Source organism: Macaca nemestrina, chromosome 12, assembly GCF_043159975.1.
Source record: "Macaca nemestrina isolate mMacNem1 chromosome 12, mMacNem.hap1, whole genome shotgun sequence".
NCBI classification, from domain to species: domain Eukaryota; kingdom Metazoa; phylum Chordata; class Mammalia; order Primates; family Cercopithecidae; genus Macaca; species Macaca nemestrina.
The window spans coordinates 58,907,708-58,924,298 of NC_092136.1; the positions used below are offsets into that span (position 1 = coordinate 58,907,708).

The window sequence follows — 16,591 nt, forward strand, 5'->3', positions numbered from 1 at the left end:
TGTTTCATAGTATGAACAACTTATCTATTTTGTTACTGACTTTTTGGATTGTTTTTAGTTTTTTGCTGTTACAACATTTATAATGCTCTGTTCTTGTACAGATCTTTTGGTATACACGTGTAATCACTAGTTTATAATTCTAGTAGCAGAATTTCTGGGATCATGAATTCCTTTATGATTGCCATTAGTTTTCAGCTGATTTTCTTGGCTCTCTCAGATGTGCAGTCATATCCTCTACAGTTAATTTTGTCTAATTGCATTATCATGTAGTTTCACAGTAGTTTAAAAATTGTGGACTTGCAGTATCCTTGTCAACTTTCCAGTTTTAACGAGAATGACTTTAATGTTTTACCTTTGCGTTTAAGATATGTTTGTATGTCTTTTGGTTTGTTTTGTTTTGCATGCTTTGTCTGTAGTTTTAAATGAAAGATGCGTTTTGAATTTTAAGAAGTATACTTTTTGGCATCCATTAGAATAATCATATGGCTTTTCTTATTTGATGTTATTATAAAAGTTTAAAGTTTTTTTTTATTATTATACTTTAAGTTCTAGGGTACATGTGTATAACGTGCAGATTTGTTACATATGTATACTTGTGCCATGTTGGTGTGCTGCACCCCTCAACTCGTCAGCACCCATCAACTCGTCATTTACATCAGGTATAACTCCCAATGCAATCCCTCTCCCCTGTCCACTCCCCATGATAGACCCTGGTGTGTGATGTTCCCCTTCCCGAGTCCAAGTGACCTCATTGTTCAGTTCCCACCTATGAGTGAGAACATGCGGTGTTTGGTTTTCTGTTCTTGCGATAGTTTGCTGAGAATGATGATTTCCAGCTGCATCCATGTCCCTACAAAGGACATGAACTCATCCTTTTTTATGGCTGCATAGTATTCCATGGTGTATATGTGCCACATTTTCTTAATCCAATCTGTCACTGATGGACATTTGGGTTGATTCCAAGTCTTTGCTATTGTGAATAGTGCCGCAATAAACATACGTGTGCATGTGTCTTTATAGCAGCACGATTTATAATCCTTTGGGTATATACCCAGTAATGGGATGGCTGGGTCATATGGTACTTCTAGTTCTAGATCCTTGAGGAATCGCCATACTGTTTTCCATAATGGTTGAACTAGTTTACAATCCCACCAACAGTGTAAAAGTATTCCTATTTTTCCACGTCCTCTCTAGCACCTGTTGTTTCCTGACTTTTTAATGATTGCCATTCTAATTGGTGTGAGATGGTATCTCATTGTGGTTTTGATTTGCATTTCTCTGATGGCAAGTGATGATGAGCATTTTTTCATGTGTCTGTTGGCTGTATGAATGTCTTCTTTTGAGAAATGTCTGTTCATATCCTTTACCCACTTTTTGATGGGGTGGTTTGTTTTTTTCTTGTAAATTTGTTTGAGTTCCTTGTAGGTTCTGGATATTAGCCCTTTGTCAGATGAGTAGATTACAAAAATTTTCTCCCATTCTGTAGGTTGCCTGTTCACTCTGATGGTAGTTTCTTTTGCTGTGCAGAAGCTCTTCAGTTTAATTAGATCCCATTTGTCAATTTTGGCTTTTGTTGCCGTTGCTTTTGGTGTTTTAGACATGAAGTCCTTGCCCATGCCTATGTCTTGAGTGGTATTACCTAGAATTTCTTCTAGGGTTTTTATGGTATTAGATCTAACATTTAAGTTTCTAATCCATCGTGAATTAATTTCTGTATAAGGAGTAAGGAAAGGATCCAGTTTCAGCTTTCTACTTATGGCTAGCCAATTTTCCCAGCACCATTTAGTAAATAGGGAATCCTTTCCCCATTTTTTGTTTTTCTCAGGTTTGTCAAAGATCAGATGGCTGTAGATGTGTGGTATTATTTCTGAGGACTCTGTTCTGTTCCATTGGTCTATATCTCTGTATTGGTACCAGTACCATGCTGTTTTGGTTACTGTAGCCTTGTAGTATAGTTTGAAGTCAGGTAGTGTGATGCCTCCAGCTTTATTCTTTTGACTTAGGATTGTCTTGGCAATGCAGGCTCTTTTTTGGTTCCATATGAACTTTAAAGCAGTTTTTTCCAATTCTGTGAAGAAAGTCATTGGTAGCTTGATGGGGATGGCATTGAATCTATAAATAACCTTGGGCAGTATGGCCATTTTCATGATATTGATTCTTCCTATCCATGATCATGGTATGTTCTTCCATTTTTTAATGTCCTCTTTTATGTCACTGAGCAGTGGTTTGTAGTTCTCCTTGAAGAGGTCCTTTACATCCCTTGTAAGTTGGATTCCTAGGTATTTTATTCACTTTGAAGGAATTGTGAATGGAAGTTCATTCATGATTTGGCTCTCTGTTTGTCTGTTACTGGGGTATAAGAATGCTTGTGATTTTTGCACATTAATTTTGTATCCTGAGACTTTGCTGAAGTTTCTTATCAGCTTAAGGAGATTTTGGGCTGAGACGATGGAGTTTTCTAAATATACAATCATGTCATCTGCAAAGAGGGACAATTTGACTTCTTCTTTTCCTAACTGAATACCCTTTATTTCTTTCTCTTGCCTGATTGCCCTAGCCAGAACTTCCAACACTGTGTTGAATAGGAGTAGTGAAAGAGGGCATCCCTGTCTTGTGCCAGTTTTCAAAGGGAATTTTTCCAGTTTTTGCCCATTCAGTATGATATTGGCTGTGGTTTTGTCCTAAATGGCTCTTATTATTTTGAGATACGTTCCATCAATACCGAATTTATTGAGCGTTTTTAGCATGAAGGGCTGTTGAATTTTGTCAAAGGCCTTTTCTGCATCTATTGAGATAATCATGTGGTTTTTGTTTTTGGTTCTGTTTATATGCTGGATTATGTTTATTGATTTGAGTATGTTGAACCAGCCTTGCATCCTTGATATGAAGCCCACTTGATCATGGTGGATAAGCTTTTTGATGTGCTGCTGGATTCGGTTTGCCACTATTTTATTGAGGATTTTTGCATCAATGTTCATCAGGGATATTGGTCTAAAATTCTCTTTTTTTGTTGTGTTTCTGCCAGGCTTTGGTATCAGGATGATGTTGGCCTCATAATATGAGTTAGGGAGGATTCCCTCTTTTTCTATTGATTGGAATAGTTTCAGAAGGAATGGTACCAGCTCCTCCTTGTACCTCTGGTAGAATTCAGCTGTGAATCCATCTGGTCCTGGACTTTGTTTGGTTGGTAGGCTATTAATTATTGCCTCAATTTCAGAGCCTGCTAGTGGTCTATTCAGGGATTCAACTTCTTCCTGGTTTAGTCTTGGAAGAGTGTAAGTGTCCAGGAAATTATCCATTTCTTCTAGATTTTCTAGTTTATTTGCGTAGAGGTGTTTATAGTATTCTCTGATGGTAGTTTGTATTTCTGTGGGGTCGGTGGTGATATCCCCTTTATCATTTTTTATTTCATCTATTTGATTCTTCTCTCTTTTCTTCTTTATTTATCTTGCTAGCGGTCTATCAATTTTGTTGATCTTTTCAAAAAACCAACTCCTGGATTCATTGATTTTTTGGAGGGTTTTTTGTGTCTCTATCTCCTTCACTTCTGCTCTGCTCTTAGTGATTTCTTGCCTTCTGCTAGCTTTTGAATGCGTTTGCTCTTGCTTCTCTAGTTCTTTTAATTGTAATGTTGTGTGTCAACTTTAGATCTTTCCAGCTTTCTCTTGTGGGCCTTTAGTGCTATAAATTTCCCTCTACACACTGCTTTAAATGTGTCCCACAGATTCTGGTAATTTGTATCTTTGTTCTCACTGGTTTCAAAGAACATCTTTATTTCTGCCTTCATTTCATTATGTACCCACTAGTCATTCAGGAGCACGTTATTCTGTTTCCATGTAGTTGATCGGTTTTCATTGAGTTTCTTAGTCCTGAGTTCTAGTTTGATTGCACTGTGTGGTCTGAGAGACAGTTTGTTATAATTTCTGTTCTTGTACATTTGCTGAGGAGTTCTTTACTTCCAATTATGTGTTCAGTTTTGGAATAAGTGTGATGTGGTGCTGAGAAGAATGTATATTCTGTTGATTTGGGGTGGAGAGTTCTATAGATGTCTATTAGGTCTGCTTGCTGCAGAGATGAGTTCAATTCCTGGATATCCTTGTTAACTTTCTGTCTCGTTGATCTGTCTAATGTTGACAGTGGGGTGTTGAAGTCTCCCATTATTATTGCATGGGAGTCTAAGTCTCCTTGTAAGTCTCTAAGGACTTGCTTTATGAATCTGGGTGCTCCTGTATTGGGTGCATATATATTTAGGATCATTAGCTCTTCATGTTGAATTGATCCTTTTACCATTATGTAATGGCCTTCTTTGTCTCTTTTGATCTTTGATGGTTTAAAGTCTGTTTTATCAGAGACTAGTATTGCAACCCCTGCTTTTTTTTGTTCTCCATTTGCTTGGTAGATCTTCCTCCATCCCTTTATTTTGAGCCTGTGTATGTCTCTGCATGTGAGATGGGTCTCCTGAATACAGCAGACTGATGGGTCTTGACTCTTTATCCAGTTTGCCAGTCTGTGTCTTTTAGTTGGAGCATTCAGTCCATTTACATGTAAGGTTAATATTGTTATGTGTGAACTTGATCCTGCCATTATGATATTAACTGGTTATTTTGCTCATTAGTTGATGCAATTTCTTCCTAGCCTCGATGGTCTTTACATTTTGGCATGTTTTTGCAATGGCTGGTACCGGTTGTTCCTTTCCATGTTTAGTGGTTCCTTCAGGGTCTCTTGTAAGGCAGGCCTGGTGGTGACAAAATCTCTAAGCATTTGCTTGTCTGTAAAGGATTTTATTTCTCCTTCACTGATGAAACTTAGTTTGGCTGGATATGAAATTCTGGGTTGAAAATTCTTTTCTTTAAGAATGTTGAATATTGGCCCCCACTCTCTTCTGGCTTGTAGAGTTTCTGCCGAGAGATCTGCTGTTAGTCTGATGGGCTTCCCTTTGTGGGTAACCCGACCTTTCTCTCTGGCTGCCCTTAAGATTTTTTCCTTCATTTCAACTTTGGTGAATCTGGCAATTATGTGTCTTGGAGTTGCTCTTCTCGAGGAGTATCTTTGTGGCGTTCTCTGTATTTCCTGGATTTGAATGTTGGCCTGCCCTACTAGGTTGGGGAAGTTCTCCTGGATGATATCCTGAAGAGTGTTTTCCAACTTGGTTCCATTTTCCCCCTCACTTTCAGGCACCCCAATCAGACGTAGATTTGGTCTTTTTACATAATCCCATACTTCTTGCAGGCTTTCTTCATTTCTTTTTCTTCTTTTTTCTTTGGTTTCTCTTCTCGCTTCATTTCATTCATTCGATCCTCAATCGCTGATACTCTTTCTTCCAGTTGATCGAGTCGGTTATTGAAGCTTGTGCATTTGTCACGTGTTTCTCATGTCATGGTTTTCATCTCTTTCCTTTCGTTTATGACCTTCTCTGCATTAATTACTCTAGCCATCAATTCTTCCACTTTTTTTTCAAGATTTTTAGTTTCTTTGCACTGGGTACGTAATTCCTCCTTTAGCTGTGAGAAATTTGATGGACTGAAGTCTTCTTCTCTCATCTCGTCAAAGTCATTCTCCATCAAGCTTTGATCCGTTGCTGGCGATGAGCCGCGCTCCTTTGCTGGGGGAGATGCGCTCTTATTTTTTGAATTTCCAGCTTTTCTGCCCTGCTTTTTCCCCATCTTTGTGGTTTTATCTGCCTCTGGTCTTTGATGATGATGATGTACTGATGGGGTTTTGGTGTAGGTGTCCTTCCTGTTTGATAGTTTTCCTTCTAACAGTCAGGACCCTCAGCTGTAGGTCTGTTGGAGATTGCTTGAGGTCCACTCCAGACCCTGTTTGCCTGGGTGTCAGCAGCAGAGGCTGCAAAAGATAGAATATTGCTGAACAGCGAGTGTACCTGTCTGATTCTTGCTTTGGAGGCTTCCTCTCAGGGGTGTACTCCACACTGTGAGGTGTGGGGTGTCAGACTGCCCCTAGTGGGGGATGTCTCCCAGTTAGGCTACTCAGGGTTCAGGGACCCACTTAAGCAGGCAGTCTGTCCCTTCTCAGATCTCAACCTCCGTGTTGGGAGATCCACTGCTCTCTTCAAAGCTGTCAGACAGAGTCGTTTGCGTCTGCAGAGGTTTCTGCTGCTTTTGTTGTTATCTGTGCCCTGTCCCCAGAGGTGGAGTCTACAGAGACAGGCAGGTTTCCTTGAGCTGCTGTGAGCTCCACCCAGTTCAAGCTTCTCAGAGGCTTTTTTACGTACTTAAGCCTCAGCAATGGTGGGCGCCCCTCCCCCAGCCTTGCTGCTGCCTTGCCGGGATATGATAGCGCAGACTGCTTTGCTAGCAATGAGGGAGGCTCCGTGGTCGTGGGACCCTCCCGGCCAGGTGTGGCATATTATCTCCAGGTGTGCCTGTTTGCTTAAAGCGCAGTATTGGCGTGGGAGTTACCGATTTTCCAGGTGTTGTGTGTCTCAGTTCCCCTGGCTAGGAAAAGGGATTCCCTTTCCCCTTGCGCTTCCCAGGTGAGGTGATGCCTCGCCCTGCTTCAGCTCTTGCTGGTCTGGCTGCAGCAGCTGACCAGCACCGATTGTCCGGCACTCCCTAGTGAGATGAACCCAGTAACTCAGTTGAAAATGCAGAAATCACCGGTCTTCTGTGTCGCTCGCGCTGGGAGTTGGAGACTGGAGCTGTTCCTATTCGGCCATCTTGCTCCGCCCCCCTCCCCCCCCTCCCCCCCGCCGGTTTACTTGTCTTTACCAACTTATTTCCTTTGTCAATTTTAAGGAACAGAAGTCTATTCTGTTCCTCAGAATAGCCATCTGGAAATTTGACTGGAATGTATTGAATTTAAGTCACCGCATCCAAGAGCATGGAAGCATGCTTCTCCTTTTATTTAGATAATCTTTCTTCTTTATTGGAATGTGAAAGTTTTCTTTAAAGAATTCTTTGTATTCTTGGTTAAGATAGGGTTTTTTTTTTTCTTTTTTTTTCTGGTGTGAATGGTATCTTACTTTCTAGTAGTTGATTGCTGAGTCAGTTAAACTATTTCTGTATTGTATCTGATAGTTTTGCTGAACTCTCATAGTTTACTGTGTACTCTTTTTCTAGGTAGATGGCCGTAACTGTGCAAATAATGACATTTTATATTTTTGCTTCTAATCCTTATACCTCTTAGTTCTTTTTCTTATAGTATTTGCCAGAATCTCTAGTGCTATGTTGAAAGCAGCAGTGATGGTGGTCATTCCTGTTACCACTGTAAAGGGAATATATGTGAAGTTTCTCCATTAAGCTTAAAGTTCTTGATATTTAACCTTTGCTACTGTAGGGAGTTTATTTTTTCCTCTAGTTTGCTAAAAGTGTTTTTAAGAGAATATATGGGTGTTGTGCTTCCTGAATTTTATATCACATGATTTTTCTGCATCAGTTGAGATTATCATGGATTTATTCTATTTTCTATTAATACAGTGAATTACGTTAATAGATTTTTCTCATGTTGAACGATCCTTGCATTCCTATAATAAACTGATCACGATGCATATATTTGATATGTTACTGAATTTAATTAGCTGATATTTTATTTAGGATTTTTGTATATTTACAAAATTTACAAATGTGCCCATAATTTAATTTTATTTGTATCGTTCTTATCTGGCCTTGGAATCCAAGATTACACTAGCTACATAAAATAAGTTGGCAATTTTCACTCTCTACTTTGTTTTCAATGTATTATAATAGTAATTAAGTTAATTACATGTTTGCTAGAACTCAACTATAAAGCTCTTAGAGCTTTGGGATTACGGAGAGGGAGGAAGAGCGTGGCTGCCATTTTAATTTAGTACTGACTAGTCTATATAATTTTTTATTAGTCTTTCATCTATTTTGCCATTTTATTATTTCCTTTTTGTACTTTACTGGGAGTTGATCCCTTTAGGTACATATTTAGGTGTATTTGCCTGTAGCTGATAAATATCCTTATATATATAGTTGAGAACACCTTTGCATCTTTGAAAAATCTTATGTCTAAAGTTATTTCCACATTTTGCCCAGTATTTTTTTCATAACTGTCTTATTAGAAATCTGACTTTCATTGATCTGACATTAAATTTTTAAGAACATCTTTTGGCTTTATGCATTTTCTCAATCATTTATTTGTTTCTTATATCTTTGACATCCACTTTATTTTTCTTTTTTGAAGTTTGATCTTTTTTTTTTTTTTTTTTTTTAAATGGGGGATGTTTTCTCTTTTTTACACTCCTGAGCTGAATGCTTTATTTCTAGACTTTTTTTTAACTTTTATTTTAGGATTAGGGGTATATATACAGCTTTGTTATATAGATAAATTGTGAGTCATGGGTGTTTGACATTCAATTTATTTTGTCAACCAGGTAAAGCATAGTACCAGATAGGTAGTTTTTTGATCCTCGCCCTCCTCTCACCCTCTACCTTCAAGTAAGCCCTGGTATCTGTTGCTCCCTTCTTTGTGGCCATGTGTTCTCAATATTTAGCTCCAACATATAAGTGAGAACATGCAGTATTTGGTTTTCTGTTTCTGCATTAGTTCACTTAGGATAATGGCCTGCAGCTCCATCCATGTTGCTGCAAGGGACATCATTTTATTCTTTTTCAATGCCTGTGTAGTATTCCATGGTGTATGTGTACCACATTTTCTTTATCCAGTCTATTTTTAATGGGCATTTAGGTTGATTCCATGTCTTCGCTATTGTGAATAGTGCTGAAATGAACATACACATGCTTATTGTCTTTATGGTAGAACAATTTATATACCTTTGGGCATATACCCAGTAATGGGATTGCTGGGTATGGTAATTCTGTTTTAAGTTCTTTGAGAAATCACCACACTGCTTTCCACAATGACTGAACTAATTTACATTCCCACCATCAGCATATTTAAGTATTCCCTTTCCTCTGCTATCTTGTCAGCATCTTACTATTTTTTGAATTTTTAATAATAGCCATCTGACTGATATGAGATGGTATCTCACTATGGTTTTGATTTGCCTTTATCTGATGATTAGTGATGTTGAGCATTTTTTTCATATGCTTGTTGACTGCATGTATGTCTTCTTTTGAAAAGTATTCATGTCCTTTGCCTACTTTTTAATGGGGTTGTTTTTTGTTTGTTAATTTGTTTCAATTCTTTATCGATTCTAGACTTTGGATCTTCGTCAGATGCATAGTTTGCAAATATTTTCTCCCATTCTGTACGTTGTCTATTTACTCTGTTGATAATTTCTTTTGCTGTGCAGAAGCTCTTTACTTTAATTAGGTCCCATTTGTCAATTTTTGTTTTTGTTACAGTTGCTTTTGGTGTCTTCATCATGAAATCTTTGTCAAGTCCTGTGTCCAGAATGGTATCCCCTAAGTTATCTTTCAGGGTTTTTACAGTTTTAGGTTTTCATGTAAGTCTTTAAACCATGTCAAATTGATTTTTGTATACTGTGTAAGGAAGGGGTCTAGTTTCAATCTTCTACATATGGCTAGCCAATTATCCCAGCACCATTCATTGAATAGGAGTCCTTTCCCATTGCTTGTTTTTGTCAACTTTGTTGAAGATCAGATGGTGGTAGGTGTGAGGCATTTTTTTCTGGGCTTTATATTCTGTTCCATTGGTGTATGTATCTGTTTTTATATGAGTACCCTGCTATTTTGGTTACTGTAGGTTTGTAGTTTGAACTCAGGTAACGTGATGCCTCCAGCTTTGTTCATTTTGCTTAGGGTTGCCTTGGCTATTTGGGCTGCTTTTGGGTTCCATGTGAATTTTAAAATAGTTTTTTTTTCTAATTCAGTGAAGAATGTCATTGGTAGTTTGATAGAAGTATCATTGAATCTGTATATTGCTTCAATATGGCCATTTTGGTTATGTTGATTTTATCCATGAACATGGAATGTTTTTCCATTTGTTTATGTCATCTCTGATTTCTTTGAGCAGTGCTTTGTAATTTTTGTTGTAGAGATCTTTTACATCCCTGGTTAGCAGTATGCATAGATATTTTATTCTTTTTGTGGCTATTGTAAATGGGATTGCATTCTTGATTTGACTCTCAGCTTGGATGTTATTGGTATATAGAAATGCTACTGTATTTTGTATATCGGTTTCATATCCTGAAACTTTCCTGAAGTTGTTTATTAGCTAAAGGAGCTTTGGGGCAGAGACTCTGGGATTTTCTAGGTATAGAATCATATCATCTGCAAACAGAGATAGTTTGACTTCATGTCTTTTTATTTGGATACCTTTTATTTCTTTCTCTTGCCTGATTGCTCTGGCTAGGACTTCCAGTACTGTGTTGAATAGGAGTGATGAGAGTGGGCATTCTTGTCTTTTTCCGGTTCTCAAGGTAAATACTTTGAGCCTTCACCTATTCAGTATGATGTTAGTCTAGCTGGGTTTTTTAAAAAAATATTTATTTATTCATTTATTTAAGACAGCGTCTCACTCTGTCTTGCGGGCTGGAGTGCGGTGGTACAATCACAGCTCATTGCAGCCTCAACCTCCCAGACTCAATCGCTCCTCCTACCTCAACTTCCTGAGTAGCTGGGACTACAGGTGTGTGCCACCGTGCCTGGCTAATTTTTGTATTTTTTGTAGAGATGGGATTTCTCCATATTGCCCAGGGTGGTCTCAAACTCCTGGGCTCGAGCGATCTGCCCAAAGTGCTGGGATTACAGGTGTGTGCCACTTTGCCCAGCTGCTCTAGCCATTTTTGTTTCCTTCAAGTATTTCATTTGGATCTTGCACATTTTTTGTGTAATTATTGTCATTATTACATTTAAATTTTTAGGAAAAAAAATTAAGAATTGTTATTTTTTTCTTTTAAATTCAAAGATTACTTAATAATATAGTATGTTACTTGGGTTTCAGAAGTGTGGACTTTTAAAATTCTATTGTTAATAATTTCAAATTTTATTACATTGTAGCTAGAGAATGTATTCTGTATTATGTTGATGCTTTGGAATTTATCATGATTTATTTTATGGACTAATACATGGTCTATCTTATAGTGCTATGTGTTCATGAAAATAATGTGTATTTTGTATTTTGATGGTGCAGAGTTCAACACAGATAAAATAACTGAAGCTTATTATTTGTGGTGTTTAGTCTTCATATTATTAGTGTTTTTTTGTTTGCTTGCTATAATTTTTTGAGAGGGACATATTAATATCTATCATTACAACTAATGGTATATATATTTCCCCTCACATTTGTGACACTTGTCGTTTGGTATGTTTTGAAGTTTTATTTGTGGATGCAATTTATTTTGGATATTTTTTCTTACTGTTCATATAAAAAACATTTTTGTCCCTTATGGTATGTTTGCCATAAATTTTACTCATCTGAAATTAAGTTTGCTATTTCAGCTTTCTTTTGATTCATATTTTTGTAATCTTTTTCTATCCTTGTATTTTTAAATATTTTTCTTTTTAGTGTATCTCTTCTAAACCACATGCTAAATCTTATTTTTTAATCTATGGGTCTTTTAATCTGTAAGATTAAATTATTTAAAATTATTTTAATTATTATTATATTATTTTGCCATCTTTTCTTTTCTTATTTTCTGTTTTCCCATGGAGCAAGTTGTCTTCTGTTTTTATTTTGTTTTTCATAGATTCCATTTTGGTTCTTATGATGGTTGTGCTTAACTTAAAACCCACAATGACTTTTATTTACCCCTACTGACTTTTTAAATGTATTAATATCTTAACTTAAAACCCACAATAACTTTCATTTGCCCCTACTGACTTTTTAAATGTATTAATATCTAGGTCATTTTTTTAGTAAGACGTGGACTTCAACACACTCTTATGTCCGTCTCTTTCTCCCCTCATGTTTGTATTGTCAAGAATTGTAGTTCAGATATGTAGGCATTGACATACTTTCTATGTCTCCTTTTTTCTTTGTTTGCTCTCCTATATTTTTTGTTGTTAGTTTTGTTTTATGATAACAATAAACTTTACCAAGGTACTTGATCACCTTTCTTGTCATATTTCATGCAGCCTTTCCTGAATTTTTTTCTCTTCTTAATTGACTTATTAGAAAAATAGGTAAGAGTATATGTTTAAAATATATTTAGGTTACTTATTAAAATAATAGAAACTATGTGTGAAATTGAAACCTATATAGATGAAAAGGTGGTGATGAGAAGAAATTTAAGCATAAAACTGTCAGCCAATCTAAAAGATGGGAAAGGAAGAATAAAAAACGATATGTTAGAAATAAGTCTATATTAGTAATCACAATAAATAAACATGGATAATAAAATAACTGAGTCATGCTGATTGAGTGAAAAACAGAAATCTTGCTCTGTGCTCTTTACAAGAGACCTATTTAATTTCACAATAAAAGGTCAATCATGTTAAACAGTGGTTAAGATCCATCAAGCAGATGTATTAGGCATGAACTAATATATAGCTAAGCATCCATTTCAAATTGTATAAGCAAAATCTGACAATATTAAAAGAAGGAATCAAAACTCCAGATGTATAGAGAATGATTTTAACTGATCTTTCTTGAAAAGGACCTTAAAGAAAACTAATAATCAGAGCTATGTTCATAGATGAGAAGACAAAAGAGATACCAAGTTTATATAATATTGTTGGAGGGTTACTTATATACCAAAAAAGGAGCCGGAAAATTACCAAACTCCTGGGAGAAATACTACATCCTGGTTCGTCAAGGAAATGGAACAAGAATGAACCTGGACATTTGTTGTGCCAGAAAGTAAGGAAAGCTCTCAAACACCAAAAATGGTCATATTACAAACCTAGGAGCCAACCTGAAGGGATTTTTACTAGTCTGAGATGAGAGAATCTTGCACATCTAAAAGAAAAATGATTGCAATTTAATTGCAACCCATCCACTATGTAAGAATCAGTGAGTATGTAAACATTGAAAAGCAAAATAATACAAATCTCATTGGTCATAGTTGGTAATTGCTTTGCCCCATCTCATTACTCTGAAAATTGATTTTTAAAAGAGAGTAAGTTTGGGAGATAATCAAGCATTTTATCTTATCTTTTTCATTAGGATTACATTTCAGGATAAGCAGAAAATTTGTAATGGCAAGTTTTTCATTATAGAAGAATTATAGCATATGTATGCACAAGGAATGGTAGAATTACAGAATTAGACAACCAATTTGTAAAACCTAATGAAATCACAAATCCAGGAAATGATCATCATTTATTGCTAAAACTTTTAATGAAAGGTTTAAGAGAATCTTGGAATGGAAGGACTGGGCTGATAGCACCTGAAGCCATTGTTCAGTTTAGCTAACTAAAATGTACTATAGGAAGTATATACGCAGGTATTCTTGTCAGAAAAAATGAACCGTAGTCTAATCAAGTCTCTGGAACAAAAGAACCAGCTAACAGGAAGTAAATAAAGAACTTAAACGCCACAAGAAAACAATTAGCCAGATCATTTTTAATCCTTCAGAATTCATTAGTTTGAAGTATATCTCTTATAAGCAGTATGCCACTTTATTTTAAAACTCAATTTTAGTATCCTTTTCTCTATCAATAGGCTTACTTGTCATCTTAGTTTATTGTTTATATAATTCTTTTTTCTGTTTAGATTTATTGTACTTGCTAATATTGAATATAGGTGTCTTGCTTTTATTGTTCCGTTAGGGGAAAATATTTGTAACATTTTAAAAACTATTTTCAAGGGACATTTTATAGTATTTTTTAGTAAACTGAAATACAGATACCTGACAATTTCACTTCTAGAGGTTTGTCATACAGAAATATATCTATTTATCATATAGAAATATTTGTATTTATCATATAGACATTGTCATATAGAAATATTATTACAATAGAAATAATTATATATTTAAGAGAATTCTTTTGCTATATGTTATAGCCAAGAAACTGGAAGCGATGTTAATGTCCATTAATATGGGAACAGTTAAGTCTTGGACATCAATAAAATGAAATGCTACATAAGTTTTGCAAATAATATTAGTTATCTATTATTGCAAAACAAATTATTTTATTCTTAAAACAGCAAACATTATCTTACCCAGTTTCTGAGGGTGAGGAATCTGAAAGAAGCAAAGCTGTCTCAAGGTCTCTCATGAAGTTGCAGTGAAGCTGTCAGCAGGGACTGCAGTCATCTGAAGGCTGCACTGTGGTTGGAGGATCCGCTTCTAAGATAGTTTACTCACATGGCTGTTGGCAAGATGTCTCATTTCTCAGTGAAAGCAGAAGGTCCCAATTCCTCACCACAGGTCTGCTTAAGTTGTCTCATGACATGGCATATAGCTTTTCCCAGAGCTAGTGATCCTAGAGAGAGCAAGAAAGAAGCTGCAGTGACTTTTATGACCCAGCCTCCAAAGTTGCATAACACTACTTCCTTATCCACTTTATTTCCTATTCATCAGAAGTTACTCACTAAGTTCAGCCCATATTCAAGGGGTGGGGAATTAGGCTTCACTTCTTGAAAGGAAAGGATCAAATAATTTATGGGCATATTTAAAAATTACCATAAATAAGATAGGTCTACCTGTACTGAAGTGGGAAGTTGTACACTATATATTAAATGAAAAAAAGAAAATTGCAGAATTACCATGTCTTTATTAAGGAAAAAAATCAGTGAAGTATGAATGTGTGTTGTGTATACATGGAAGAAGGTTAGAAAAAACACAGTGAAAACTGGTTATAGTGGTTATTTCTTAAATTATTTGGGGGAAGGTAGGCTTTTAATTTTTACTTATATTATTTCAATGTTTTAAATATTTATGAACTTATTTTCAGTAAAAGAAATTAGACTCCTGATTGCTAATATGTTTTTAAAATAAATCCTTAAATTTTTTTAAAAAATAACAAATCCAATAACTACAGATTGAATTTTATTTTTATTGTACTTTTTATAAAACTAGAGATCAGTGAGTCCATTTATTTTCTAGACAGATACAACTTTCACAGTTTCACTCCTGTAGTTTGAGTTTCTGAGCATCCCAAATTTCTTTTCTTTTTTTAATTTATATATTTAAAGTGGATTCATTATATTTAAAACTTATTAAATTTATTTTATAAACATTAAAAATAGGCCACTAGATATTTAAATATATGGCTCTGAATGTTCTCATTCTTGAGTTCTTATTTGTGGTTAATGTTTTGTTGTTTAGACATATATTTTCATGTAGTTTATTTGGAAAATAGTAGTTTGGCTGCATATTTTTTACCCTTGAATATTTCAGTACATCTTTCCTTTACCCTACATTAACACATTATGACAGTATATGGAAATCTCAACTGAAACACTTTATCAAACGTTTTTAATTTATCTCACTTTTATTTAATAGGTAGTGCTGAGTTTAAAAACCTCTATGATGTAACTACATAATCTTGTACAAGTAACTTAGTCTTGCTAAACGTTAGTTTGCGTATTCATTTAGTGTGAATAACAATACCTTATTGGATTGTTCTGAGAGTAAATGAGATAACATAGCCCTATTCATAAATGTTCAATAAGATATAGCTGCAGCTAAGATGGTGCTGCTGCTGATAATGATAGCATTTGGCTTTCCTTCCATTTTATTGTAAACTCCTTAAAAGTATCTGTTTCCTTTATTCTTAGTAGGTACTCAATATTTTAAATTGAAATTTAGAATTGAGAATGTGTGATCAAATAGATACAATGAAAAATTTAAAAAGAAATAAAATGGATTTGCCACATAACCAATTTATGATCTGTTTTTTCCACTAAAAGAATTACTTTAGGCAGTTTTAATACATATATTTATCTCTTCTCCATTCTAAAATGCATAATAGTAGTAGAAAGCTACCTACAACATGGGATTTCTGTGAAGAGTAACTGAAATATAGGTAAAAAACTTAGTAGTTAGTAGACAAGTGCTGTATAGGTGTTTCTTTTGATAGTGATGATGTTTCATGATTGGATATATTATTTAGCTGTTTGACTACTATTGTTATACCTCTCCTTACCTTTCTTGGTTTTCTTCTTTGTTGAAGTTCTTTTTGGCTTGCCACTTATGTTAATCTGCCAAATGTCTTTATCTTTGTCCATCTTCTCACTTAGATTTCTTTTTCCTAGAAAGCCTGATCTTTGACCAGATGGCAGTAACATTTGAAGATGTCACTATTATTTTTACTTGGGAGGAGTGGAAATTCCTGGATTCTTCTCAAAAAAGGCTCTACAGGGAGGTCATGTGGGAGAACTACACAAATGTCATGTCAGTAGGTAAAATTATCCCACCTCATAGGGAATAGTCAGAGTTTCTTCTAGGAACAGTTTTGTTGAGTATTTTGTTTTTTTATCTGGGTGTTATATTGAGGTGTTAGAAGAGATATTCTCAAAAATGTTTCTTAAATCAGGTCACAAATAAAAGATAAAGCAAGACAGATTCCAGGACACCTAGGTTGTATCATTAATAGATACTTGTGATTATTAGTTTTAGTTATTTTCTGCATTGCCCTTAAAACACATATCTCCATACGTAGTCAATTTTGTGTGGTCCTAAACTTTTTCTCTCTTCATGCTATTTGTATAAGTTAGCTTTTGTTGTATAACATACTGTGCCAGACTTAGTGGCTTAAAAACAAACTTTATTATTTTTTATGATTCTCATTGACTG

The 16,591-nt window shown here is 35.3% G+C and overlaps 3 protein-coding genes across 18 annotated transcripts in view; 1 reads left to right on the forward strand and 2 right to left on the reverse strand.

The window, feature by feature from the left end:
- The window catches only part of LOC105488704 (NLR family pyrin domain containing 14), a 78,010-nt gene extending 63,912 nt beyond the window's left edge, over window positions 1-14,098 (reverse strand). The window contains exon 1 of the mRNA XM_011753019.3: window positions 14,014-14,098. The gene's annotated coding sequence lies outside the window, so the exon portion shown is untranslated. The remainder of the gene's footprint in view (window positions 1-14,013) is intronic.
- Window positions 1-16,591, forward strand: part of LOC105488705 (zinc finger protein 214) — a 62,238-nt gene that overhangs the window by 5,916 nt on the left and 39,731 nt on the right. For 7 of the 15 annotated variants that reach the window (XM_071075152.1, XM_071075153.1, XM_071075156.1 and 4 more), the window contains one exon: window positions 16,051-16,197. The exons of 2 other annotated variants lie outside the window; for them this stretch is intronic. In XM_071075152.1, coding sequence (XP_070931253.1) covers window positions 16,051-16,197 — 147 coding nt within the window. Of the gene's footprint in view, window positions 1-16,035; window positions 16,198-16,591 lie in introns of those variants that run through there. 6 more of the 15 variants (XM_011753028.2, XM_071075157.1, XM_011753027.2 and 3 more) reach the window with 5 other exon arrangements.
- LOC105488707 (zinc finger protein 215) overlaps window positions 14,167-16,591 on the reverse strand; it is a 64,887-nt gene continuing 62,462 nt past the window's right edge. The window contains exon 8 of one of the 2 annotated variants that reach the window (XM_024795036.2): window positions 14,167-14,276. The gene's annotated coding sequence lies outside the window, so the exon portion shown is untranslated. The remainder of the gene's footprint in view (window positions 14,277-16,591) is intronic. The other variant, XR_011610873.1, reaches the window with a different exon arrangement.